Source organism: Vipera berus (assembly GCF_964194415.1).
Source record: "Vipera berus genome assembly, chromosome: Z".
Classification (NCBI taxonomy): domain Eukaryota; kingdom Metazoa; phylum Chordata; class Lepidosauria; order Squamata; family Viperidae; genus Vipera; species Vipera berus.
Window position 1 is genome coordinate 32,997,314 of NC_138205.1, and position 27,760 is coordinate 33,025,073.

The 27,760-nt window shown below is 38.5% G+C and overlaps 1 protein-coding gene across 3 annotated transcripts; it reads left to right on the forward strand.

Annotated features, from left to right (window-relative positions):
• The first annotated feature begins 458 nt into the window (after nt 1-458).
• Nucleotides 459-26,489, forward strand: FAM117A (family with sequence similarity 117 member A). 3 transcript variants are annotated; one of them, XM_081343129.1, is made up of 9 exons: nt 559-683; nt 4,276-4,571; nt 13,608-13,774; nt 18,778-18,867; nt 19,878-19,991; nt 20,704-20,838; nt 22,362-22,590; nt 23,578-23,698; nt 24,930-26,489. In XM_081343129.1, the coding sequence occupies exons 2-9, from the start codon at nt 4,490-4,492 to the stop codon at nt 25,261-25,263; spliced, it is 1,272 nt and encodes a 423-aa protein (XP_081199255.1). In that variant the 5' UTR covers nt 559-683; nt 4,276-4,489; the 3' UTR covers nt 25,264-26,489. The 3 variants fall into 3 exon arrangements, with proteins under 3 accessions (XP_081199257.1, XP_081199256.1, XP_081199255.1); XM_081343131.1 differs by lacking the exon at nt 4,276-4,571 and having other exon boundaries at nt 459-683; XM_081343130.1 differs by lacking the exons at nt 4,276-4,571; nt 13,608-13,774 and having other exon boundaries at nt 519-683.
• The last annotated feature ends 1,271 nt before the right edge of the window (nt 26,490-27,760 follow it).

Consider the following 27,760-nt stretch of genomic DNA (forward strand, 5'->3'; position numbering starts at 1 on the left):
GTTTCTTCTGCAGTATTTCACCCGATACCAAAATTATTATTATTATTATTGACGTATTCAAAACTATTGCGGGAAAATTAATAAATCATGAATCACAACACAAGAATCGAATTTAGAAAAAGTATGAGCTCCAAGCCTGTCTATAACGTTTTTCTGGAGAGGGGCCTATTCAGATGGTTTCCCACCTGTAAGTAAACTGGAAAGGGGAACATTGTGCTACTGAACAGCGGAACAACAACAACAAAAGAAATCAGAGGTTTTTTTCCCCCTAGGCTGTGGTTACTCCCCACCATCTACAAGACAGGAAACGCACCGGCAATAGAAAAGGTGGAGTTATTCACGGGAGTAGACCGTGCGAGTCTTTGCCTAAATCCCACCTTGTTCAACTTTGTTGGCCAATTAGCGGCGGCGGTTGCCGAAGCCACGCCTCTAGCGTGTAGAAAATGCCTCCCGTTCGGCTTTCGTCCTGGGACTGAGTTGCTGGTCACGTAGTGCGAGTGGGGCGTTAAGAGTGAAGGTTGAAGAGTTGTTGGCTGATCGGCACTCCACCACCGGTTTCGACTTTCTCCCCCGCGCGATGGCGGCGGGGACTTCTTCCTCCGGTTGGGTTGGGTTGCAGCCGCTCAAGTCCACCTTCCCCTTCCAATTGCAGTCCCGGCGGAATGGAGATGGAGATCGGGCAGGTAACGGGGGCAAGTCCTAGGCCTGTGTTGCTCAGTGAAGCACTGGATGGCTGGGGGAGGGGGAGGAAGGGCATTGTGGGGGAGCACTGTGCTGGCATGTATATATATGCGTAATAAGGCCGAGGAGAGTGGTTATACGGAAATAGGAAATAAATTGTACAGTATGGAAGGGAGATTTACATATTGATAGGAACGGAGGGGGTCAGATGAGGAGAAGATAGAAGGGTAGTGTCATGAAGTTCAGGAGGTCACTGACAGAGAAGACAGGTTTGTTGGGCTGAATTTTGTGGGAGGGTGTTAAGGCCTTTGGTGGAAATAGTCTAGAACTGAATAATAAGTAAGCCCAGTTTACAGGTGACAGCTAGATGTCAGGAAGTTTAAAAGAGCTCTGAATACATCTTTCCCATTATGCGACTGGGCCACAGAAATGATAGATGGGATTGTACATGAAGTAATTGCAATACAATGCATGAGAAACTTTATCAAAGGGCAGAAACCGTAGAAGGTGGCTAAATTGACAATATTCACTCACATAAAATGGGGGTCTTTGACCCTGAGGGAAAACTTACTGATAATGGGGGCAGGGGAATAACTACATGCATTTGGTATCATCTGTATGTAAACACAATGGGTCCGTGGTTAAGCAGGACAGTGTATAGTGTATTTTGGAAAAGGTGACTGCTGCTTGAAAAAAAACCTACAGAAAAGAACAACTGAAAGATGGAATGGAGAGTGGACAGAAAATTTTTGCATACCATGAGCTTTAGAGAGTTTCTATTGTAGATTTTATTATGTACCAGTGATTAGAAGTAATGGCTTGAAAAGGTACATATGGAAAGAAAATACAGTGTGGGCTAAGCATATAGTACATTAGAAACACTTGCATAATAGACTGAGATGGTACTTGTTTGTGAAAACTGGGAATTCATACATTTCTGCAAATTTCTGAAAGCAAATTAAGCTGCATGGCTTGTCAAAAGGTGGATATAGAAAAGCCATGCTGAGATCTGTAAAAGAACTCTGGGGAGGGGCTGTGACTACCGAGCAGCACTCTGTCGTAAAATGAAACAACAAATCTTTGGAAGATGTCATGGAAGCGATGGGGACTAGATTTCTTTTAATGGGAAAACAACAGTAATGATTTAAAAAGTTCAATTAATTGACAATTAGGGGGAGAACTTAATGATGGCACAACAGTATTACTCTTCATTGAAATATCTGGAGTATAGCTAAAGATAGCAGAGAATTTTATTAGGTGAGGTACAAATCATATTCATATGGCACTTCCCCCCCATCTCAGTTGCTCTGATCTCATTTCACTGTAATAACACATTACATCATTTGTTGTAGTTTTTCTTCTAGGTATCAGTTTTACTGAGACAGTTGATTAAATATGGCAGTACTTAACTGACTTTATTTGATCCTAAGGAGGACAAAGAACTAAGCAACTATGTATATAGTTGATCAGAAAATTTCAAACTTATAGATTAGACAGGGAATTTTTTAAAAAAATTGTGGCAATAGGGGTGAACAATTTCTGTACGGCTGCTAAGTAAATTACATAGCATCTCTAAGTCTGGGTACGTGGAATACGAGCTTAGTTTGAGGAGATACTTCTATTTTTGCTTCTATTTTTCTATTACCAGGGATCCTGTAAAAACCATGTTAATTGTCTCTTCAGGTGATTTAATATTTTCGGTAAGGAAGGAATTTTTAAAAAGTATATTTGCAATAACAATAAAAAACACCTGAAAGTAGCTGCATAATGGTATAAGTGGATAACCAGTGGAAGTTAAGAAATGAAGTGAAAGATTTGTTGTGGCTGTGGAATCTCAGCCTTTCAGTTCTCATCCTCTAAATTCTTTCTTCAGCTCTGGATACCACTTCTATGCTCACTTTATTCCCTTTCTTGACTGCAGTCCCTCGCCAAAGGAGGAGATGCCTAGCTTATCTTCTACAAACTCCTTGAAGAGTGAGTTTAAATTTGCCCTTGAGATTACTTCACTTAAATGGTGAGGTGAGCCAAGTGTTTTAATATAAAGTAACTTAGAAATCCTGGAGCCAAATAAAAGTTAAGTGGGTCTGTGCGTAAGAAACTTCCAGAAATACACTCAAGTGGGGAGGTACCAAAGTCACAAAAATAGTTAAGTGTCTTATATAAGGTACTAAAAACTATATGATTTCTAATGACTGACATTGATAAATAACAGAACCTTGCATAGGCATACAGGAATGGATTTGTAAATAGCCTGTGTAGTTTGTTCCATTTTGGGGGAAACAGAGAAATTGGGATGTGTTGTGAGCAGTCCTCAAAATTTCTGCTTGTAAGTTGCTTTGCCATTTTTGGCTTACCACTATCCCAGCTGGCTCTACTAAAAGTCTAAAAAAGCCTGTGACTGCAGAAGAAACATCCATGCATTCTGCTTTCTGGGTGTGAAGTGTGAAGTGAACCATGGCAGTGTCAAGCAACCTGTCCTCCTGGGTCAGGCTTGAATATGCAGTGAAAATGGCCATTCTATCTCCTGGTCAAGTTCTGGCATCTAGCCTTCTGAATTCTAGTTTCAGTTCAGCTTTAGCAATTGACTAGGATGACTCTGCTGCTCCATCAATTCAAGGTATCTTCCTGCTCCATCCCCCCTCCATACACAGAATGATGTAAAAAGTTTAAAAAACAAGTGTGGGGAAAGAGAAGTTCAGCTTCTGCTTTCGGAAGTACTCAGGCTTTGGTAACAGCACAGAATAAATATCTGGAGGAAAAAAATGATAGTGACCTGAGTCCTAAAGAAAGGTAGGTGTTATTATAATTGGCACTGTCAACACACACGCGCGCACACACACACACACAGAGTTGCTATATTGCAATCAAAAAATACTGTCCATGAGGGAAAAAGTGAAGTGAGAGGATTTATAATTGGATATTGTTATTGTGAATATAAATATATTGTGGTATATATTAGTTGTATTGCTTTGGTGTAATTTTAATTGCTGTTTAGTCTTTATTTGCTATTTGTATTGTGTTGAACTACAGCCCAGTGGAAGGCATACTAGAAATAACATGTTTCCTCCTCTTTTTGACAAACAGATCCATGTGTAAAGTTTATATCTCTTCCAATACAAGAGGCTTGAAGTGCAGATGACAGCTTCTAGCTGACCTTAGTGGAGCTTGAAAAATATGTAGGGTAGGATCCAATTAATATTTGCATGGGAGATCACCAGGAGATCAGTTGTAAGATAGCCTGGAAGCTGAAATAACATCCCAGAAAAAAGCACTATAAAACTAGTTGTATATTATTACAAGAAAAGAAAAACTGCCTAAACGTGCTATGTCATCACCAAGAATCAAATTTGACTTCAGGGAATATTTATCTCTCTACTTCTGAATGGTGATAATGGTGCTGCCACATCTACTTTTCCTCTGTTCTAAACACTCCAATTTGTTAATCTCCTGCAAATAATTCTCTGGTAGGAGAATTGTTACCTGCTAAGTCAAACAGTTCCTTAGTTCTTTTACCCAGTTAGAAAAGTAATGGCAGAAACACGCTATTACATATTTTTAAAATCTAAATTTATTTTCATTCTGTATTGTTTCTAGAGTCCTGCAGCTACAGATATAATTGTACTGGGAAATAAGTTCTTTGCACATTGCCTTCTCATCAGCCAACACCACCTGGGTTATTTTGTTTTTGAGTATTCTGCCATAAATAGCACACAAGCCTGAATCACAAATACCAAAGATAAAAATGGTCTCCATGCTGACATGAGAAGTTTTCCTACTCTCGTTGTGCAGTTTTCATTCTCACAAATGCATGTGGCCTTGTCCTCTGGTGGGGAGAGGAAAGTGCTACTGGCTCCAGACGACTGGAAAGCTGAATCCTGTGAACTTGCCAGGTACCTATCACCAGATGATAAGTGCATCTTTTGTTGCCAACACTCACTCTCTTTCCTATGCAGAAATCAAAACAGCAGTGCTATATTTTGACCAGATTATAGCAGCTTTGCTCTGTTAAGATTTCCATTTAATCATACCATTGCTACCCTACTTACCTTAGAACATGGTGTAGCATCCTTCCTTTCAACTTACATTTCATTATCGGCAAAGGGTTCATTTAAATATTACATTGCTGTTATTTCGCCACAGCAGATTGATGAATATTTTTAGGACAGGTTCAGCAAAATATGCCCGGGATAAAAATTGTACCTTCAATGTGGTTTGCTTGATGGAAAGGATAATTATAAATGTGTTTTAAGGGCAATTGTGAAGATTTGTTCCTTTTGATTGTTTATGGCATGGGAGGAACTATTGTGTCCTTTGTAGTACAAGATAGACTTAAGGGGTGGGAAGTGTATAGGGGACAGAGTTAAAAGAATTAGTTTGTTTGGAATGTAACCCTACATATTAAATTGCCATTCTAAATGAGTTTTTCTTCCATACATGGAATTAGTGCAGCACAATGTAGATGTTAACTCCAATTTACATGCACAAATAATATACAGTGACTAAGGAAAATATTGGGCCAACTCTGCTATCTAGAGATGCTACTTTCATATGTTGCCACATTTCTGTTAAAGCTGTGTGTTTTTTCACCTGAAAAACTCACTTACCCCGGAATGCATGTTGATCTCTTATCTGAACAATTTATAATACCCTCGATTATATAACTATGTTTTATCACATTAGCATAGTTACCTAAATTTGCATAACATATTTAACTATAAAACAGACATGTCAAACACAAGGCCCAGGGGCCGGATCCGGCCCGTGAAGTGGTTTCATGTGGCCCGCGAAGCCATCCTGGAAACAGTGAGGGAACGGCCCCCACTGCCTTGGCCCTGGCCCAGAGACCCTCCTTCTGCAAGAGACCCTCAGATCTGTCCCACTCCTGCCCAGGCCCCCATAGGCACCCTTGATGCGAACAATGTAGAGCTGGCCATGCCCACCCAGTAGGCCATACGCACTCTAGCCACGCCCACCCAGTAGGCCACACCCACCCTGGCCACACCCACCCGGCCCCCTGAGGGCAATCGCAATGCTGATGTGGCCCTCAATGAAATTGAGTTTGACACCCCTGCTATAAAATAACTTTATTCAGTGACTTCACAGAATACTGATTGCTCACAATTAGGCAACCATATTTTAGCCTATATGTTATAATGTATTATTCTTTCAGTCTTTTATATGGACAGCAAGGCTGCTTTCTTACCTTATAGATATCAAGTGGAAGATAATTGCACAGACACCTGGTGGTAGTAATTGCATGTTGTTGATGCTTTTGATTCTGAGAAGTAAAACATGCAAACAGTGGTGCTTAAGGAACCAATAAGGTTGCATGCTTGACTTTTGGTACATCGTCATGTTATAGTTAATGAAGACGTTATTTTCAGTGAACAACTAGTTTTCCTGCCAGACTGAAAAATACATCTTTTGTTTCTGTTTAAATTGACTAAAACTAGAGCTATGCAAGATACCAGTTAATTCTTTCTGCAAACTGGGAAAACCATGAAAGCCAACAGAGTGACTTTGGGCCAATTACACTCTCAGCCCAACCTACCTCACAGGATTGTTGTATGGGAAAAATACAAGGAGGGAGGTGTGTTGGATATGTTCACCAGCTTATTTGTAAAAATAAATACAGGATGCAAATAAATGGGATTCTCCACAGTCTTTTTCTGGTTCTAACATGTGATCTGTTTACTCCAGAAGACATCTTACTATGAATGCAGGGGGAAAAGTGGTATTGGAGGGGTACTTTCAAACCCTGGGATAGATCATGGGGTGTGTGGGGGTGGTGGTTCTCAACCAGAGGATGTTTCTTGCTCTATTTGTTGCCTATTTGAACCTCAGTTTTTTTCTACTGTTTTTATTCATTGTCCTTCACTAACATTGTGTATTCCTGGGAGCAAAAAATGGAAACTGGGTTGACTGTTAATCACTGATAAGACTTTCACTCCAAAGTCAATTTCAGAATTTATGAAAAAGCAAAAACTAATGATTCTTGCCTGCCAAAAAATTTAAGGAAATAGGTTATGGAATAGAATGAACACTAGAATTAAAGAACTGAGCAAGTCACTGGCAGCAGCTTAACCAAGGCAGAGGAGGATTTCTACCACACTCCCTGGCTACAGCTTAGTTAGTCAATTCTTCAGGAACTTGCTGTGAAACAGTGAGTTGACTCATCTAGCCATACTTGGGGATTTTTCATTGGAAACTGTCTGCCAAATAGTTCCCTTGCTGCTTAGATGTTGCCTGCTTGGAGAGAGTGAATTTTTTTTGCTTTGGTTTGGAAAGTATAAGGTAGGTTGGCTCATTTTGGAGGTGGAGGGGCTGATAAATGGTGCTGACTGGGTGTAGTCTTGGCAACGTAAAAATGTTTCAATGCTGAAGGACAAAATTCAACACTGCATCTGTGTGGGTAGGTAAAACAGAGTGGAGCTAATGGAATAGAGGCTTATATTGCAAACAAATATTTAACTCTTCTCTTGTCATTAGCAAAGAAGCTTTAAGGGGGAAAAAATAATAGTTTTTCAATATAAGCTGGACGATTCTTGTATCCGTAGGTGTAATAGAACTGTAGATAATAGGACTTATATATCACTGGAATAAAGAGACCAGATTTAGGAATAGGAATAGTATTTCTGGATCTTATAGCATCCAGAATCACGTTTTGCTTTCCTCTTAAAGATATTAATCTCCTCACAATTAACTGGCTACTGGATCTTTGGCTACTTATGCAAGGGCTTGTTATTTCTTGGTAGTTCTGAAATAAACCTGATCTCCCTCTAAGCTCCCTCTACTATGTGCCCTGCCCCTTCCTATCTTTGGCTGCTGCTCATGTTTTTCCTAGTGCAGTTGTAGATCTTGTCAGCAACTAATCTGGTAGTATTCTTAGTGTTCTCCTTCAGCATTCCCCAAAAGACTCTTGGCCTTTTTGTACAGTTCATCTCCTCACTTTCAGACTCTCCAATTGCTTGGAAGTTGACCAGCATATGGGAGAGGTGAATGGTGCAGTTTTCCATATACTAATGACTTCCGTCAGGGGGGATGCAGTAAGTCTGAGGTCCCCCTCTGCTGTGTGCTGTGGGGTTTCTGCTACCCAGCTTGGGTAGTCACTTGGCTATGCCAAGGGGGCTTTAAGTTAGCTGATACTTGCATACCTATGGGATTCTCCTTGGTTCTCTTTTGAGTCTTTTCCTGTCATATAGAGACTTCAAAGCAGGCCAATATGGACATTTTGTTTTGGTCTTAGAAGGGAGATGACCGTGATATAGCATTTTTGAGAGTGTGCTTCATTCAAAGTTTTGTTAAAGCAAAACTTTCTTTTATTTATTTATTTTCTCTAGCCCGAACATATCCTTAATTTCACCTTCAGAGCAACTCCCTGGGCACTTGGACTGAGAGAAAGCAGCAGGCCCAGATCAACTGGTGTATTTCCATAGCTGACTATGGATTTGGACCTCAATTTCTGTGGCCCTAGTCCAGCATCATAATCACTACATTGTGCTGACTCTGTTAGCAATCTTTCTGGGCTGTTCCTGCATTGTAAAGCATTGCAGTTCCAAAAGAAGCCTATAACTTGACCTTGGAGCAGCGACAGATTCTGGAAACTGAAAGAAACTTAGAACTGTACTGTAGGGGGGAAAAAATAGAAGTTTGAGGCTTCAAGTATAAGTCATAAGTCTTCAATTGATGTTTTTAAATCCTATTTTATAGCTCAAACATGAGCTCTCATGGTAGCTGTTTTATCCTACTTAATGGTTAAAAAGCGGGGTTTTAGTGTGTGGCTTGCAGTTTCATATATTATGAAACTATGTAGGAGAACCATTTGCCCTTTCATATATACTATACTTGGCAGCAGTTTCCCTTAGATTGCTAATAACTATGCTTGCTTATGTATTAGTGCTTGCCATCTATTTAATATAATTCTACTGAAACCATTTATATTGCTGCATGTTTTATGATTTGTGGTTGTTAATAATATTTGCACCTTTTTTGTGATGATCATGATTATAATACTTCAGAATTTCAAGCCACAGTTATCTAAAGGTAAACCACAAAAAGGAGCATTGTCAGATTATCCAAAAGTTGCAGACTGCATAGATGGAAAAAAATATTCAGCAGCTTTTACTAGTTATTAAGGATGTTACTAATGGGCGTTATGAAGATTACATTTGAGTGCAATGTATCTAATATATTTTATATGTTATATAAAATGTTAACTGAGCACAAATGTTCCATTACTTTGAGTCTCTTTCTTGTATTAGCTTTGCTATGAAGCCTAATATTTGCATAAGCATCAGTTCCTTCATGTTTTTAGTTTCCCCTGTTGGACAGGAAAGTGTTTTTGTCTTAAAACAGCAAGTTGATTATAAATCAACAGGCTCCAAAACTGAGATTACACATTGTGCCAAAAACCCTGGAAGATTTAACTATTGTGTATTGAACATTACTTACCTAACTGGGTTCTACCAACACATTGAGCCAAAAATAAACACACAGGTTGTACCAAGACAATTTCTTTTCAACAGGGAGACAAAACTGAATGTAGGAGACAAACTTAAATATTTGCTGTGCTAGCAGGATAAGTAAGGCAGAAGTGAAGTAAACAGGGTATTTGCAACTTACAACTACAATTAGGCCTGGAATTTCTTTCACTAAGCGCTGCTGTTGTAAAGTACCACACAATTTTGCATAATCCCGACAGTCCCAGTTGGTATCGTAACTTCTGACATGCTACATATCTGGAGGTGGTTAAGTGGGAAGCAGAGGGAGTTCTTGATAAGGAGCATGGGAGTGCTGCAAGGGGATGGTGGGGGGAGCCCTGGGAAGTTGTTGTCACACATACAAATTGGGGTGCTGCAGAGTAGCACAAGTTCAAGAAGCTAAGCCAAGAGGGTGTGGGTGGGAGGGTTAGGCGCAGGGAGGCCAGGGGAAGAGAATCCAGGATGTGCGTGTATGCAAGTGCAGGAAGGCTAGAAAAACACTACGCTACAACTCAGTGTCTTCTTAGTGCCCCACAGTTCTTGGGCTACAAGAAGCCCCTGAACCTTGGCCACCCATGGAAGTCTCAGTCCACCTCACCTTAGCCTCACAGTAGGGCATAAAGAAATTTCTTGCCTTAATAAACCTTAAACCTTAACCCAGAGCCACTACACAACAAGGAGCATGCATGCCACACTGCTAGATTGGGGCTGCCCTTTGTTCTGTGAAAGGCCTCACACTGCCTGGCCTGGCCTTTACAAGGAAGCTATGGCCACATGAGATCATCTTCCCCAATCTTACAAGGAAACCACTATGCATGACATGGGGAAGAAAGCCTCATATAGCCAGCAGTAGCCTTGTGGAAGGCCAGTCTGGACAAACTTAGTTAGCAATGGGAAAATGATGGTGAAGCTAGGGTAGCAGGGGATGCAGAGTGCAGGACACCATTGGGGTGGGCGGGAAAGAAGTGGATGGGGAGAGTTGTAACATCCCCTGTGGTTGTAAGTGCAGACAGGCTGTTAAGTGCACAAGTTTTGATCTGGTTATTGTGCGGATGCAGCAATGGCCATAACTTCAGGGACCAGTCATAAATCCCTTTGTTTAGTGCCACTGTAACTTGTAACAGTTGCTGAATGAATAGTCATAAGTGGAGAACTAATTGTAGAATGAATGTAGGAACAGCTTCTGTCTTGTGAGGTTTTACATGTTTTATTAGCCTATAGAATTTCAGCTAAATGCTGTTGCTCTGGTCTTCTTGTGTATCTTGAAGTCACAGAAGCTGGAAAGGAGTTATTGCCAACATTACTAAGAGCAGATGCAGTGAAATAGTTGAGGAAGATGGGGCACAATTTTTCACTCTCTTATGCTAATAATTTCCACATGATGCATGTAAAATAAAATAAGGGAATGAAGAAAGGAGAAGTCCCTTATGGAAAAACAGATGTAAGGCAGCAGCTACCAGGCTGGGAGGTTGAGATAATAATTATGTTTTTATTACCAAAGTGTTCTTCTGCCTAGGCTCCCTACATTTTTGACACAGCCTTGATTGGAGATGCTTAACTGGCATACAGAGCTTGGACTAATCCCACAGTATGCAGCCAGCCAGGTCTGTTCCTAGCTTAATGGACTAAATTGATAACAGAGCAGCCCTGTAGATAGGGCACTCTTCCCTGCCACTATTTTTTTCACAGGCCATCTTTTTCTTGAAGTCGGCATTGTTTTGCAACCCCTGGTGTATTTTTAGGTAGTGCTGCTTTGATTGGGACAGGAAAATGCTTCAGATTGGCTGTGGATCTGTTATCTTTCCAGTTCTTCTAGCAGCGCGCAGCCACTATTTTTTTTAAAAAAATTCCATTTATATCCCATTTATTTCCCAGGTATCTTTGCCACAAGCAGTTCCAGTCATTGACTTATTTGTCAGTCCTAGGCTACTGAGAAGGGAAACTGTAGATTTCTCAAGTATGGAAAAAAGATTGCCTTTCGGTCAGAATTTTTAGTTTGAAGAAGGAATGCTAGAAGCAAGCTTTTTGTTAAGGCATATCCTTCTGAAGTTGAATGCATGTGCCTCAAATAGACCCTGATGTGTAGTCAACAGCCAGTCAGGAGAGGCCTTAAATAGCTGCCGAACTGTTGTGAGTTGAGCTCTGAGTAGGAGCTGCCAGAGATCTCCTTGGCAGCAGACCAGGAGATCCCTGTTTACTTAATAGTGCATATTAATTTATGTGTAAATGAAAAACAAACAAACTCCTGCCTGGGGCTTTAGTTGGCTTTTTTTCTACTTAAATGCAGTAGCTGGGAGCCAGGAAATTTGGCTTTACAAGATGCCTTATCAGAATCAGTGGATGTCTTTAGGCAGATTCCCCCTTCCTTAGGACATAGTTCATAAATGGCCCATGTTAGCTGAAAGCAGAATGTTGTCAGCTTTACTGATAGATGGAAGAAGTGCTAATGTAATTCATAAAATTAATGCAAAGAGGTTAACTCGGGAGGAAAACAGCTTTTTAAAAACAATTTGTCTTCATAATTCATACTGGTGTCAGCTTTTTCCTGATATATGTTAAATATCTTCTCAAATTTTGGGCAATTCAAAATGAAACAGTACAGAAAACCAAAAAAAAACCCTGACCCTTTCCAATAAGGCTTTTAGATACAAGGTGAGAAACGGTGTGTAATGTGAAGATGAAATACCGGTAATTCTCTTCTCGGGACAAGAATCACAATAGTGTGTAGATGGGCAATGCTACTAACATTTTGATTTTCAGAACTATGTGTTGTTTTGTGTTTGAAATATTTGGAGAAGGGTGAACCTCTTAGTGGTAGTTCTGCAACGTATAGAAATCTGTAAACAGTTTCCTTTTGTCTTTTTCCTCAATAACAGTTTGGGATAGCCACATTTCCTATAGGTCCTTGCATTTTTGTTGAGCTTTCCCCAATCCTTCATCCTTTGTGAGTAGAGTAGAATAATAGAGTTGAAAGGGACCTTGAAGGTCTTCTCGTCCAACCCCCTGTTTAAGCAAGAAACCTTATATGATTTCAGACAAATGGTTGTCCAGTCTCTTTTTATTACCTCTAGGAGCACCCCAAAGGCAAACCATACCGCTGATTAATTGTTCTCACTGTCAGGAAATTCTCCTTATTTCTAGGTTGGATTTTCTTAAGTTTCCATTTGTTCCTTCTTGTCCTGCCTCCAGGCGCTTGCTATTATAACTACTGGTTCAAGAAAAAGGGAGTTGTAGTCCTTGCACAGCTGCAAGTCTCATATCGGGGAGAAAGCTAATAAATTCATTAGCTTCCATGAAATTGTTGATGTCTCTAAAGGGAAGTGGAAAAATTTGCTGTGTATGACTGCTGATAAATGTGGCTGTAGCCTTTGGCACTATGAACAATGTATAAAATGGTCTTCCAATGATACCACTCGGGAAATAGTATTTTTTTTTAAAAAAATGTGTAAAGTTATTAGGCTTTGCAAAACAGTAATAAGGGAGGAAAGATAATCAGCAGGCCCAGCCTAAAAATAAGGGAGGAAATTGCATTCTTGTTGACTAGAGGAGCAGTTGGGAAATGAATATATTTAGATGCAATTAGATTTCTATCCCAAGGGCTGAGTATTACCACAACTTGTCTCATATTTCATCTTCACTCCTCTGGGGAAGATTCAGCAGAGAGAAGGCATGAGTTGCCCAAGGCCACCGGGTAAGCTAATTTATTGATAGCTTCATATTCCAAGCCTTGAATTTGGATTGCTGGGCTCAGGAAACTTTATTTTAATTACTTTAGTTGTATAGCCCTTTACGTAAACTTCATATTCCGTTTTTTTTGTCTGTGCTTGTGGTTGATGTATATTTTAAAAGGAGAAGGTAGTAGTTTATGTTGACTTACGTACAATACATGTTTGCTATGTCTGGAAAAAAATGCTGCTGGCTGTTGCTGCTAAGATGTTATTTGTTCTCTGTCTTCTCACCCCATTGTTAGTTTTTTTGTTTTGTTTTGTTTTAAAAGTTGTTTCTCCACAAAACTAACGCTGGAACTTAGGATGTTCGGTTAAAGACATTTGGTTACAGCAAAACTAGTAAAATCAATTTTAGAAATGCTCAGTTAATATCATGTCATTTGTTGCCGAAGTACCATTTTTTTAAGATGCCTCTAAAATGTGTGGCAATCACTTTGGTTTTAAGAGTTTTATATGTTTCCCCCACCACCACCCATATCACATTGTGCTGGGGAAGAGGGCATATGCAACTGCTGGGAAGTATAGTGGTCTAAAGTGTAGGATGGAAATCTATTTGTGACTGGCAATGTAGGAAGCCTCAAGGTTTAGAATAATAGACAGTAGATGTAAGAAAGAATTGAAAGCAGTTGCTGAAAGCACTTTGATAGAAGTGGTGCTTGCTTTCATTTTGTAGCAAATCCATTCATTCATTCTTTTTTCTTTCTTTCTTGTTGTCTAGCTAGTGTTCCATGTGCTGTTGGTCCTGAAAAGGCCTCCCGGAACAGACCTCCAAGACTACAGCACACATCATCATTAGATAACATCCTTGGTTCATATCTTATGGGCCAGTGGCCTCGGGATGCTGAAGGAATTCCCTTGTCACATATGAGTGACAAATCTACTCAGGTATTGGGCCTATCCTTCAGCTTACAGAATGATCAGTATGGTAGCAGATATCAAAAGAGGAAGGAATTGGAAATCAAGAGAGCTGAATATTGTCTGTCGTTAAATTTGCTATCTAATTAGGTTCCTTAAAAATCAGAAGTGATCATTATGTGTTTTAATGCAGACTTTCAATCAAAATGCCTAATTTTAATTAAAAAGGCTCACACATAAAGGAAGAGAGGTTGCAAATTCAAAATCAAGCTTTCGACCTTGTATCTTTAACCCTTCTACTTGTCCCTAATTTAGATACACACCTTCCAAATCCTGTACCTTCCAAATCCTGTACAATTCTATCTCCAGTCAGACTAAGTTCCATCTAGCTGAACACATGCAGTGCCAGGTTTAGGAGATGTTTTCTTTCATCTCCTAGCAATGATTGTCCCTGGTCATTGCTTGAGTTCCTAGTATTCCATTCTGCAGTATGTATTACACAACTACAGAAATGTGGTTTCTGGCATGGGTTAGGTGTCCTAGGAACCCTAGCTTTTATCTGACATGAGAAATAAACATTGTAATCTACATGGCTAAAATTGTAAAGACATGCTTCGTGAAAAGTATGAAATGTAAAACAATATATTTACTTACCATCTTTTACCTAGTTTTGATCACATATTCCTTGTCCTCTTTTATGATAGCTTTATTTTTTGCAACAAAAGCAAGAATTTAAAAATAGATATATTGTTATATGAGCTAGAGACCGCTTGATTGGTACATTATTTCTCAAATTAAATTAAGCCATAAAAGTTTATATCATATTAAATTCAGTTATTCTCATAAAGAATAACCATTGTTACATTACAATAATAACATAAAACAAATGTTTCACCTAGATTTTTTTCTAAGATCTTTGTTGCTTTACAAAAAAAATATAAAGGTGTAGGGAGGTGTCAGACAGACTTCATGGGGCAGCATAATTCTAAGGAGAAGTCAGATATGAAAGGGACTGTTTCTGGGTGTCTCCCCCACCTTGATCTGCCAAGAAGGAATTCAATGTGGGTCTTTCATGGATGGATCCAAAAGGTTGGGTCTCCTGGAATCCAATAGATGGCCTGGAACTAAGTTATGTAACGATCCATAGTTTGAATGAAGAAAGGTATTTCAACCCTCTTCATATATATTTCCCTCATGAGCAAAATAATGGTTTGACTACATGCAGATATACACTCACACAATGAGTTGTAACAAGAAGGTTCCCACCATCTGTAAGATTCCTTTTTCTGCACATTTTGCAGCTGCTGCATGTAGCTTGCTATCTATTGTAATCATGCAAAATATTTTTAAAGCTGTGGGGATAAGACTTTTGAGTTATTCCTTTCCTGCAGATTATCTGTCCTTGTGTTTTGCAGACTTGATTGTTTCTCAAAGCACTTTCCTCCTCTTTCGTTCATGTGAAAGCTATTTTGACCACCATTACATAATAATTTTGGAAATTTTCTACTATAACATAGAAAGGGAGATATGGTGTTTAAAGTCAGACCGTCTTAGGGCAATCTGTATTGTTGAACCTTCTAAATGGAATTCCCCATATATCCCTCTCTTCCTAACTAGATGTCTTGTGTCTAAGAATATTTATCCATGTAGTAGGTCTGTATTATTATCCTTCTCATCTTTCCTATTTCCTTCTCCTATTGGTATCTTATATTGCTTTGTTGTTTGTACATACACTTGAGAGTTTGTGCACCAGAGGCAAATTCCTTGTGTCCAATCTCACTTGGCCATCAAAGACTATTCTATTTTATTCTATTCTGTTTGAGAGTAGAGACGGCTTCTGCCTAGAGACTGGCTTGCTCTTGGCATGACTGCTCTCCATGAGGCAGTTTGGCTTGCTGGGCAATTCCCATACTGTCTTTGCAAGTAGTTCCATAGTTAAGATTTATTATTTATTTGTTGCACTTATATGCTTCTTTATCCCAAACTCTTATTGTTTTATTCAAAAATAAAAAAAAATATTTTAAACCAGAAAGGATAAAACTTGTATGCCCATGAACCCCACCTCCAGGCATAATACTGTCTCCACCTTTGCAAGACAGAACAAGTAAGTCTTTACAGCTTTCCCAAAGCCAAGGAGGGACCAAGATTTCTTAACCTAGGCAGGAAATTTACTGAGTCTGGACTTGTTGAGTACAGTGACTTCAGTAAGCTTTCTGTGATGCCTTTTAAAGTTATTATAGACTTGAGTTTCAAAAGCTCTAATCAATAAAGCATTTTCTTTTCCCCTCCTACACCTACACCAGTTCTTCAGAAGGCAGAGAATTGCATTTTGGCTCCCTCCTCTTAACAGACTGCCTGATTTCACGGTTGGGCACGAGGAGGGTTGAAAGTAAGGTTGTCTCTTTGCTGTCAGTTTTGCCAAACAGGTGTTGAAACATACATTTGCAGTTGATTAGACTGTGTCTTATGGCTGGGGGCACAGGGCAGAGACAGAATGGAATAAATCTCCTTGCATCTTAAATAAATGATGAAGAAGGAAATTTGTGTAATGTACAGAGCTACAGAATTTGATGCCCCAAGCCTAAACAAGTTGCAGTTTCTAATTTTTTTGTACACCAGTTGTTGTTAGTGCTGGATGTATGTTTTTGTTTTGTTTGTGTTTCTGTTTTGCATTTTACCATTTATGATAAAATAAATATGCTTAAATATTAGGGTTTATTTTCTGGCTCAATCCAGTACATTTTGAACATCGGATGCACTCAAAGGTCAAGTCTGGATTTTAATACAGAAAAAGTTTTGTACCCCATTGTACACCCTCCTATAAGAGTTCCACCAGTTTAACTTAGTTTTGAACTAAGATACATATTCCAGATAGATTTTTAGTAATATAAGGTTGAACTGAACTGAGGTTGCTTCTTGAAGCCTTGGATAAACTCAGCATAGAGATGCTGTTTTTGTCCTCATACTTTCTTCTCAGGGAAGCCTAGGGTGGAGGAGTAGATGAGGAACTGCTGTTCTTGAGGATTCCATCTTTGCATTTGTAGAAACAGAAAAACTTCAAATATAATTGGCCTATCGTCTGTAGCCTGGTGTATATTTTCTTTGTAGAGGCCAGCTCAGTAGCTTGAAAGCTAGTCACTGAGACAGGAAGCTGTCCCACGCTTATTTGAAACAGGGGTTTGTGCTTGGCATCATAGCTAGAGTTTTTTTTTTTTAAAAAAAATCAGCCTTCTATAGCCTGGTATGAGGCTGTGTCCCTTGTTTGCTTCGGTGGAATTGTCTACCATGGCTGACAATTGGCTAATGACTTTTTGAATTCACTAGATTCACAGTCATGGTAATATTTAGGCGTGGCTGGTTATGTGTTCTACCCCAAAATGCTTGCTAAACAAAAAGAAGGTCACTTTTCACACAGCATTTCTAGCAGAGGAGGGAGCTTTGCAAACAGCATATAGCTCTTGCCTGCAACTCTTCTGCAGCTCTTCTCTTTATTTTTGCTAAGCCTTTTTACTGAGAATGTTGTTCCTTGACTCCTAAAGTTTTATAGTTGCTCAGCTGTTGTGGCTGTGCCATCCATTGTCTCTCCAGAATCTTCAACATAGCTGTTTGCAGAAATAGCTGCTAGCCTTCTGTTTTATAACAAGTACTCTTTCGAAGGTCAGTTTTGTGTGCTGGATAGGCCCCTTATGCTCTTTTGGCAGCTTGTCTAGCAGACGCTTGGGGCACAAGATGAATCCTCCTAAAATCACTCCTGGTAATGGTGAAATTAGAGGATGAGGCTGAAGAGAACCAAAAGATATAGAGAAAATCTTGTTACCTAATTGTGATGGATAATATATACCGGTACTTAGAAACAAGAAATACAAATGTTTTAGCAGCTCAGTCTACTATACGGTTGGTGGAAGATTTGTCCCTTAGTTTGCATTGTAAATGGGGAGTCTAGAATGCCCAAGCTGGCAAGTAATATACCTGGAAGTACTCTTAATTTTTGGATAATGTAATTATCTTCACTTCTGTGCAATCCAACATTGGGCACTGAATGTACCTGTTAGCATAATTGCACGGCAAGCTACTTGACATCAGTTGCAGGGAAGGTCAGATCTGCTTAATAGAATTGAGTGTATATTTTCCTACAGAAACCTTGCAGATAATTAGTGATAATGAATAATAATTGCCAGTATCTCTGTCACCCTTCAGTGCAGTGAATGCTTCAAACAATATTCTTCTTATATCAGCCGTCCTCAATCTAGTTCTCTCCAGGCGTTTTGGAGTTCAACTCCATGATTTCCCATCCAAGATCCCAAAGAAGAAGGCTGTCTTTACATTGAGACTTCCACTGAACCTGTGTGAGCTTTCTTGTCCATCTAGTCTCTCATTTCTGGGTCCAACAATGACTACCTACCACAAAGTGTGTGAAATTTGAAGAACCTACAAAAAATGGGTGGGATGTGAAATATATTTGGGCTTATATACATGCACTGTTGTTTATTTAATGGAGCTTTTCTCAATCGTAGTACCTTTTAGATGTGCTGGGACACATCCCCAGAATTCTTAACCAATACGACTAAGAGTACCATAACGTGCTGGCTGGGAAATTCTGGGAGTTGAAATCCACACATCTGAAAGTTGCTAAGGTGGAGAAACTAACCTAACATGTTTAGAGGGCACCAAAAATCGAGCCCAAGAAGACATTCTAATTTTAAAACACTCAAGGCATAGAAGTGCTGATGAAACCAGTTCCTTCTGGGTATCGGTGCTTCAAGTAGTTGTGCAAGATTATCTTCCCTAAAATCACTTCTAGGTTTATTCTCATGAAGGAAAAGTTATGAAATCTTTAATTTGAGGGTTTTTTTTTCTGTGCAGGGAAGAGATTCATGTGTTTTTTTTTATTCTGTACTTTTAAAACAATTTCACCATCAATATTCTTTCAGAAAAGCTCTTTCAGAAGAAGATTGACACATTGGAAGTAATCTCTTTAAACTTCCAAATGTTGATCCAATATTGATAGCTCCTCCTTTCCTCTCACTTTGCAGACTCCAGTATCTTGGCGTGAATCAGAGGTGGGAAAAGTTGCAGAACATAAGCAATCTGCCTCATGGAATAATATGGATCATCGTAGAGAGGTAAGATGATCACTTGGTACGTCAAGTGCCATTTATCTTACCACTATGTAATGTGCAAAAAGAATTAAATTGCCAGAGTACTTTTTGTTTTAGTGGCATTATTTTCTGTTCTTTTCTGGAAAATAATAATATTTACTCTGTAGGTAAGTTTAGTGCATCTATTTTATTTTATTTTAAAAATCACATATCCTATTCACACTCAGTGTTAGGTTAATTATAGAAGTGTACAAGTGCACCTTGTAATCACTCTTTAAAAGAGAAGTATAACAAAAAGCCAAAAACTGATGACCTGATGGAACAGGGATTCTAAGATGGAATTTGTTGCAAGATTTAAAACATTAAGATTGGTTTTCCTATGCTCTGCTAACTTTATTTACATATATTTGTTTATTTGTCTATTATCTAACAAATACTGGAATGCTTGCTTTTGTCTACCAAAGTTTTCAAGGCCTTATGAAAACCAAACACATAATTAAAATTAAAAAAAATACTTTAAACCATAATAAACAGTAGCATTTCAGAAAGTAGTAAGAATTCCTGAGATAGTAATGACAGAGCTCAGTGAAACTAGCAAGTCTTAAAATGTCTGTACCCCTTCTCTATGCAATTTATCACAGAGTGTGCAATCTTCCAGAACTGCCTGGGCACCATTTAAATGAACAGATGAATTGTCCGCCATCAATACATTTGTCTTTTGGAGACTGCATCTCAGTTTATTAATTTGTTTGCTCTAGTGATTAAGACACCAAGCTAGAAACCGGGAGCCTGTGATTTCTAGTCCTGCTTTAGGCATGAAAGTTGGCTGGGTGTTTTTGGGCCAGTCACTCTGTCTCAACCCAACTCAACTCACAAGGTTATTATTAAGGGGAAAAATGGGATAAAGAAGTAGTATTAGGTATGTCTGCAACCTTGAATTACTTATAAACATAATAAAGGTGGGATAAAAATAAATTAAAAAATAAACCTCTTCCATTATGCTACTCAAAGCTAGGTAACTTTTCATTCTTTAGATTGCTAAACTGAAGCAACAGCTCCAGCGAACAAAGCTTGCTGTTTGGAATAGCAAAGAGAGAGCCCAGAGCTTTTCCACTCAAGGCAATCATAGCATGGTCCCATCAATCAAGGTATCTTCTATTTTTTATTTTATTTTTTGTAGTTTTCTTTAATGTTTCTATTAGGAAATGGCAGGAAACAGAAACTCTTGGACTGAAGAAAAGAAAGTTTTATTGGAAAAAAAATGGCCTAAAGTATTCAGTTCTCAGTGGCTTGTATAGGGAAGCTGGAACAATTATTTTCCTTCAACCTAAGGCATAATATAAGGAATACGGGTGTCTGTTGACTATATTGGCATTTCCCAGTTGTCTCCCAATTGCCATTTTTCATTGACAATTAGAGGAAAAAGGTCTATTGCTCAGCCTAAGAATCTTATTGATATGCAGGTGGTCCTAGGCTCAGTGGCTGGAGCAACATTAAGTTAGAAAGATCTGTAAGAACCATTGGCTATATTTACATGACACAAAGAGCTCCATACACAATCAACCATATATTAGCTTAGCTATATACGCTCCCTGAAGATAAATTGTAATTCATCACGAAAATTCAAAAAATTGGAATCACATTAGCAAGCATAGTCCATTAAACCATGCAATAAGAGCAGCTATCATTATATTGGGGATCAGTGGAGTAATGGCCAAATTTTAAATTATATGTTCATAACAGGTGGGGGAGTGTTGGTCCACAAAGTTATGTGCTATCCATCCACCTTGGAGAATATTTTATGCTTGCACCAAGGTGTTAGTGGCTTCTTGATACAACACTGCATGTCCTTGTTTGTAGGCTTCCCCACTTGCATCTTTTCCAGTCCCAACCACTGTATCGATCAGCCCTTCTTTGCACAACAGTTTCGACAGTATCAATCAGGAATTGGAAGAGATGTTTGTAAAGGAGCAAGGAGACGAGGAACTCCTCAGAGTGAGTTATTGCTGGTGGGGTGAGATATGAGAGTCACCTTATCTGGAACTCAGAACATGTCAATTTTTGTAGGATGTTTACAGTTTTCACTGCCAGTTTAAATTACCAAGTTCCTCCCATCCAAAAACAACCGCATGCTTTCCCATACATGATTTGGATTCTCTACTTTGAAATTCCCAATATTTTGTATAATGAGGAAAGGGAAATTCTGACTAGCATAATTTCCTCTGACAATGAAGAAAAAAAATGTATTTCATAGAGATCTACACTGCACGGTTCTTCACACGGCAGATCATCAGAAAAAGCAGTGCCCATTTTTGAGGGCAACTTATATTTTGCTTTGCAGGAGATTGTGATGTTTCTGGGATAGAACTGCCAGTTAGAGAATAGCAGTGGTGGGCATCTCACTGTGTAGTCCAACAGGGAGAAGGAACATGAAGAAAGGGATTTGGGGCAAATGGATTGAAACCCAGGTCTAAAAGAATACTTCCCCCTGATTGGGAGACAAAGTTAAAAATAATTTTAGGGCTCTAGGATTATATTTGCAAGGTATATACAATTAGAGAAATAGATAAATCTGTTAAAAATCCCATTCTTAGTTTCTTAATAGAAATCAATATGTTCCTATATTAACCAACCAATGTCTTCTCCACATTCCAGCCAGTTATATTGTGTTACGGTAGTGTTTGTTAACTTCAGCAATTATAAAATATGTAAATTTCAGCTCCTAGATTTCTTAACAATAGCAGTGCTGGGTGTGTGTGGGGGGGATTTTAGGATTGAAGTTCACACATCTTAAAGTTGCTGATGTTGAATAGAAATTTAAAATAATTTTTGAATTCTCCAAGAGCTTTATTGGTGACAGCATAGTAAAGGGAAAATGTAGGAGACTTGTCACATGCACCCGCAGGGCATTTTATCCTTATCATTGACTCTTTCCAAACGTTTCCAGTACTGGTAGCAAATATTGACCTAGGCCACCCTCGTGGAGGATTGATAAATGTGGTCTTTAACCTGCTGTCTTTCCCCAAAGTTGAATTGGAGTGCTTTAGATATTGCTTACTTATAAAAGCACATCACATTTCAGTCAAATGTTATCATGGTATCACTACACCTTACTCTTTGCCTTGCACCCAAACCTATTACTGCCATCTAACTAAAATTATGGGTAGTCCTATGTGATATGATTTACGTGGGGAAAATGATTGTTAGTCCTTTGGGTTTTCTACCCATACCATACCATTATTTCTGGAGCATATCTATATTCCATCAAGTTATGGCAGAGGAACAGGAACTAGGTACATTTGGCTTCTCTTCTCCCTGAACAATTTTTATTGGTAACTGTAAGCCTGCTTATAGACTATACTTTTGTCAATATTTTTGTTATATAAATTGCTAGAGAGATGTTTTTGGAAGAAGAGGGATAAAATGCTTTAAATGTTTTAAAATGTTATCAAGGTCTCCCCATGACTCTGCTCATTCCTGCCTGCTTCTTTGTGCTTAGAGGGTATGCTTTCTTTTAGATCTTGGATGTCCCAGATGGGCACAGAGCTCCACTTCCTTTCCAAAAAAATACTGACGATTCCTTGTTGCCACGTCTGGAAAACAACAGTAGTCCCTGCAGCAGCCTTTCTCTTTCTCCATCCCCTTCAGCTGCTCCTCGACAATCCCCACATTCTCCTGCTCGGATAATAACTGATGAAGCTTTGCCCAGGGCTTTAGACAAGCTAGTATTGGGAGACAAAGGTAGAGGTAAGTGGGTTAGATTAGTAGCAGTCTGCTGTTGTATAGAGCTTTGAAGAATTGTACATTGTATATGAGGTTTATTGGCTTGTTGTTTTAAATGGTCCTTGACATTCAGCAGCTTGAGGATGCATTCTGGAAGGGTTAGGAATAATAAAAAAGATATCCCTCTTATATGTAAACAAATATAAACAAAATTACAGTTACTTTGGAATTTTGGAGGTAATATGATTTTTCTTCTGTGTTTTATAAATGGTTAAATCTATTTTAGGACATGTTTTTTTCCTCCCAATTGGCAAGAAATTCTGCTATCAATTTTGGAAACTGTGGGCAGAGGTTGTTCTGCAGAGTGTTACAAGGGAAAAGCTCCACCTGTTTTTTTTTATGTGCATTGTGTGTCACAGCCACTATCTTCACTTTTTTTTACCATACCTTATGGACATCCTTGATATGAAAGTCTTATCATTAAACATGACTTGAGACTTAATGTTTGCTTCTTTAGGAACTGAGTTTTTCTAATTGGGAGCTGCCCAGAGTTTGTTGAAGATGGACCTCTTTATAAATGATGTAAATAAATGATAAAAATCTATCTATCTGTCTATCTATCATCTATCTATCTATCTATCTATCTATCTATCTATCTATCTATCTATCTATCTATCTATCATCATCATCTATCTTTCTGTCTATCTCATAGTACAGCTTTGTACTACTTAATGAAATGCAAACCTTTAAAAATAAATGTATAGAATTGTTATGAGATTTACTTTTGATTAAAAACCATTCCAGTAGACTACATGGCAGATTTATTGCTTGAGCAGTCCGTAATAGGATTTCATCTTGGTATTTCAGTTCTGTCAGATGTATAACTACTTTTATGTAGTTCCATCTGAGGAACAGAAATCCTGCTGGCAAAGGTAGCACATTAACTGAGCTTTCATTGTTTCTGCATTTATTTGACTGAATGGGTTCTCTTCCTTAATTTTCCTCTTTCAGAAAATGGCATCACTTCTCCAGTCCTTGCCTTTGCTCTGTCTCCTCGTCCCAACCACACCTATGTTTTTAAACGAGAGCCCCCGGAGGGTTGTGAAAAAATCCATGCTTCTGAAGAAATAGTGTAAGTCACCTTTATCTTTAGTAACTATAGGTGATAGAGGAAAAAAAATGAGAAGGATCAAATACAGAACTGCCCTCCATATAGTGCTGATAGAAATTATGATAAAAGTAAGAACCCAGTTCTGATCTGAGTTGCATGTAAACCATTCCACAAAGCACTGATGGACAAGTACTTTGTCATTTTTATACTAAATGTCTTTCAAAGAGCTTGCTTTACACTCTACCCACGTCTTATTCTTATAGTAATCTTAAGCACAGCTGTATTTTTTCTTTAGGAATTTCCTCTGCCTTGTAGAGTGTCTCATAATAATTGATGATTTTTTTTCATTGCATCATTTTGGAACTGTAATTCTCCTTTTGAATCTTGTAACTTATTTATCATTCTTTTTTCTTTTTCTTTTTCTTTTTTCACTCTATATGCTAACCATTTCCCCGGCTTATTAGCGTTTTCATAGAAATTCTTGTAGTAATCTTGAGAGACAAGCTGAACTTAAGACCAGGACTGATTCAGGGTAGTTTTGTTCTCTCCACTCCTGCTCTGAAACTGATGACACCTATTTTGCTAAATATATTTATTTTTATGCTACATATTTCAAGTGCAAAGCGAGCAATAATAAAAACAAAATATATGTGTTATCAGACTTCTAATATAGTTGTTTTCTTAAAAAACCACCTAGAAATCTTTTCTGTTCTAGCCCATCAACAAAATATAATTTAGCCCAGTGGTATGGACTGAGTTTATTCTGAGACAAGATTAGAGTTTCAAATGTATGCATATAACCCATCCATTTTTGTTTCATTGCCAAAGCAGTTCAATGATTCTATGTACAACATTGATTTGGGATGGATAATATTTAAAGTTAAAGTAATTCTTAAATGCTTCAATACTTGCATTGTATTTCTTTTTGGGTAATCACAGCGTCTCTTGGATGGACTGCTGTGCACATTAATGGTTTTATAACACTATAATAAAGAATTCACACTTTGTAAACTGAAAACTTCTAAATCCGGTAATGTTTGTTGTACCAAACACCAGGTCTGTTGCCCCAGGCTCTAGGTGAGCATCTCCCCCATTTTTGCTTTAAAGTGCAAAATTCTGAAAGACGCAACAGTCCATGCATATTTTTTAAAATGTCTTATTTGTTATGCTGTCATCCTATAACCTATCAAAATCTGAAATATTTGTTAGCATTAGTTCTTATATACCTTTTAATTCTGGTTTTTCTTTTTAGGCCTGATCCGCCTGTCCTGCCTTCTTGTCCTGATAAGAACAAAGTCTACTTCAATCCAACGGGCTCTGCCTTCTGCCAGTTTAGTCTGGTGAAGTCTCTTATTCCCCAAGTAAACATCCTGTACAGAGACTTCTCTTCCTCTCCCAGCCCAAAGTCCTCAGGCACATTTTCTTCTTGCCAAGTCACTACCACTGTCCCCATCCTCACTTTACAGAAAGACTTACGGGGAGACAACTTCAGTGAAAACCCCAAATCTCCTTCATTAGGCTTGGAGTCCTGGAAACGGCACCAACCTGAAGACACTGCCCTCTTTCATAGTTCCGTGGTTGTCTGAAGAACAGGGAGTGGAATAGAGGCAGAATAAATTTATGGTCCTTCCAAGGCCTGTAGAAAAAAGTGCCTTGATACTGGGAAACAGAGTGATCCCAGCAATAGCCTTAAAGTAAAGATTGCTGTTGGACTCCTTTCAAGGAGCACTTTCTTTCCTTAAGCATCTCTGTCAATATCGTTCTGCGACTCTGGTATCCAAAAAGCACCTAATCTTCTCATTTAAAATGCATAAACTATTAATTACAAGGATTGTCTTTCTCTCTGCTTGCTGTGTGAGGCAGGAGCTCATTGATGGTGTTTAAATGTTCCTAGAGATGTTTCTCAAGGTTCCTACAGAATAGACTGTACAATGAATATAAGATGCCAGAACTTGCATATGCTGATTGAACAGTTGATGTCATTGGGTAAAAATTGAGCAGAGTAGAGGTTTATGGAGTCTCAAGTCTGCAATACTGTTAAGTTTCTTTTCATATCCTGCCCTGCACTGTATGGCACTCACGTCACTGGAATACAATCAGCTAAATGCTTTGAAGTATTTTCTTTCTTAATGATTATGCCACACCAGATAGTTAAGTAAATTATTCAAGGTGTGTCTTAGAGATAAAGATCTTGAGTCCCTTCATAAGAAGGAACAGCAAAGGAGGAATGTCCTAGTTGCACTTTTTCCAAGTGGACCTCCTGAAATTATTTTTTTCAAAGAACTTTGCATAATGATATTGAAGCCCAAGCCATTCTTGAGGGATGCAGCTGCCAATGGAATTAACATATGCTATTTTTCTTTATTATAATAAATTGGACTCGTCAGTGCATCTTGACACTACAACCCTTCTAGACCATGAACTGGAAAATTGGCTCAGCTTTATTTTAAGAAGACTCCAAAGATCCTATGTTCACCTACTCCTTCATCCTATACCTCTAGCAACTCCTTCAGTGGAAAGGCCTTAAACCTGGTGATGCCTTGATTGCAAAGTATATTTGGAAGTCATATTTTGTTGTTATGTTTATGGATTGTACTAGGAGGCTTTTATGAAATTGAGAGAAAACTATATTTTCTTTTGAAGACAGTATTTTTGCAGCTACTTTTGAAGTTTTTGTAAATGTTAATGTACTGTATGCACCATGAAAAGCTTCATGAAACAATCTTAGCCTCAGAGCTTCATTGCATCTTGAGTTGAAAGGTTTTTGCAGATTTTTGGTGTTCAAACCAATTAAAAGAATGATAAAAATGTTGAGTATCAAGTATGTTTATACCTCATTGGGTTAAAAAAGGAGAAGGTAATGGTCAAAATAGCTTGGATTGATTTTCATATTCACAGTTGTATTATAGCCTTACAAGTTTGCATTGCACTACCAAAACTGAATGAGAACTGACTGATGGATTGAGTGATGATATATTATTTATCCATATCCCAGATACTACCTTAAATAATTACTTTTTTCATGTAGCCACTGGTAACATTTAAACTTTTGAGAATATTTGTGGTTACATTCAGAAAATGTCTGTATATTCATACTGGTTGCCAAGATAAGCATGCCAGTCATAAAACATCCAGTTATCAGAAGATAAATTGGTGTGGTTTTACTTGCTGGTCCTATAGCCCCTGCAATATGCCATCATTGTAACTTAATACACAACACAAACACACACATACACACACACACACGTACACCGGGCTAGACCTTTGGTATCCCCCAACCATTTTAAGAACACCAAAGGATTTGCAAGTAAGAATGGTACTCTGTTCCCTAATGCATGGGTAGCAAACAGAAGAAAACCTAACTTGAGTAAACAAGATTTGATAAGCCTCACAGAAATTTAATAGGGTGAGAATCATGAGTGGAACATAATATATCATTTGTACAAAAGAAGTAGAACAAAAAGACGGAATGGCTTTTAGGGTTGTTGTTTTTTAAGCCGTCATGTCTATGAAGAAACTCAAGTCCCTCAATATCCTGTTGAAAGTATCTGGGTAAAATTAAAAGGAGTGAGAAATAAAAGGGATACTACATTGTAGGAATTTCTTATAGGCTATTTATTTACATAAATTACATTTTTAAGCAGATGATACCACTCTAATGGCAGAAAGTGAAGAAGAACTAAATAGCCTCTTGTTGCAGGTGAAGAAGGAGAGTGCAAAAGTTGGGTTGAAACTTAACATTAAGAAAACCAAGATCATGGCATCCGGCCCTCTCAATTCCTGGCAAATAGATGGGGAAGAAATGGAGGTAGTGACAGATTTTATTTTCCTGGGCTCCAAGATCACTGCAGATGGGGACTGTAGCCAAGAAATTAAAAGACGCTTGCTCCTTGGGAGGAGAGCCATGGCAAATCTAGACAGCACACTAAAAAGCAGAGACATCACCCTGCCAACAAAAGTGTGTATAGTCAAGGCTATGGTCTTCCCAGTTGCAATGTGAAAGTTGGACCATAAGAAAGGCTGAGAGTCAAAGAATTGAGGCCTTTGAGCTATGGTGCTGGAGAAGACTCCTGCGAGTCCCTT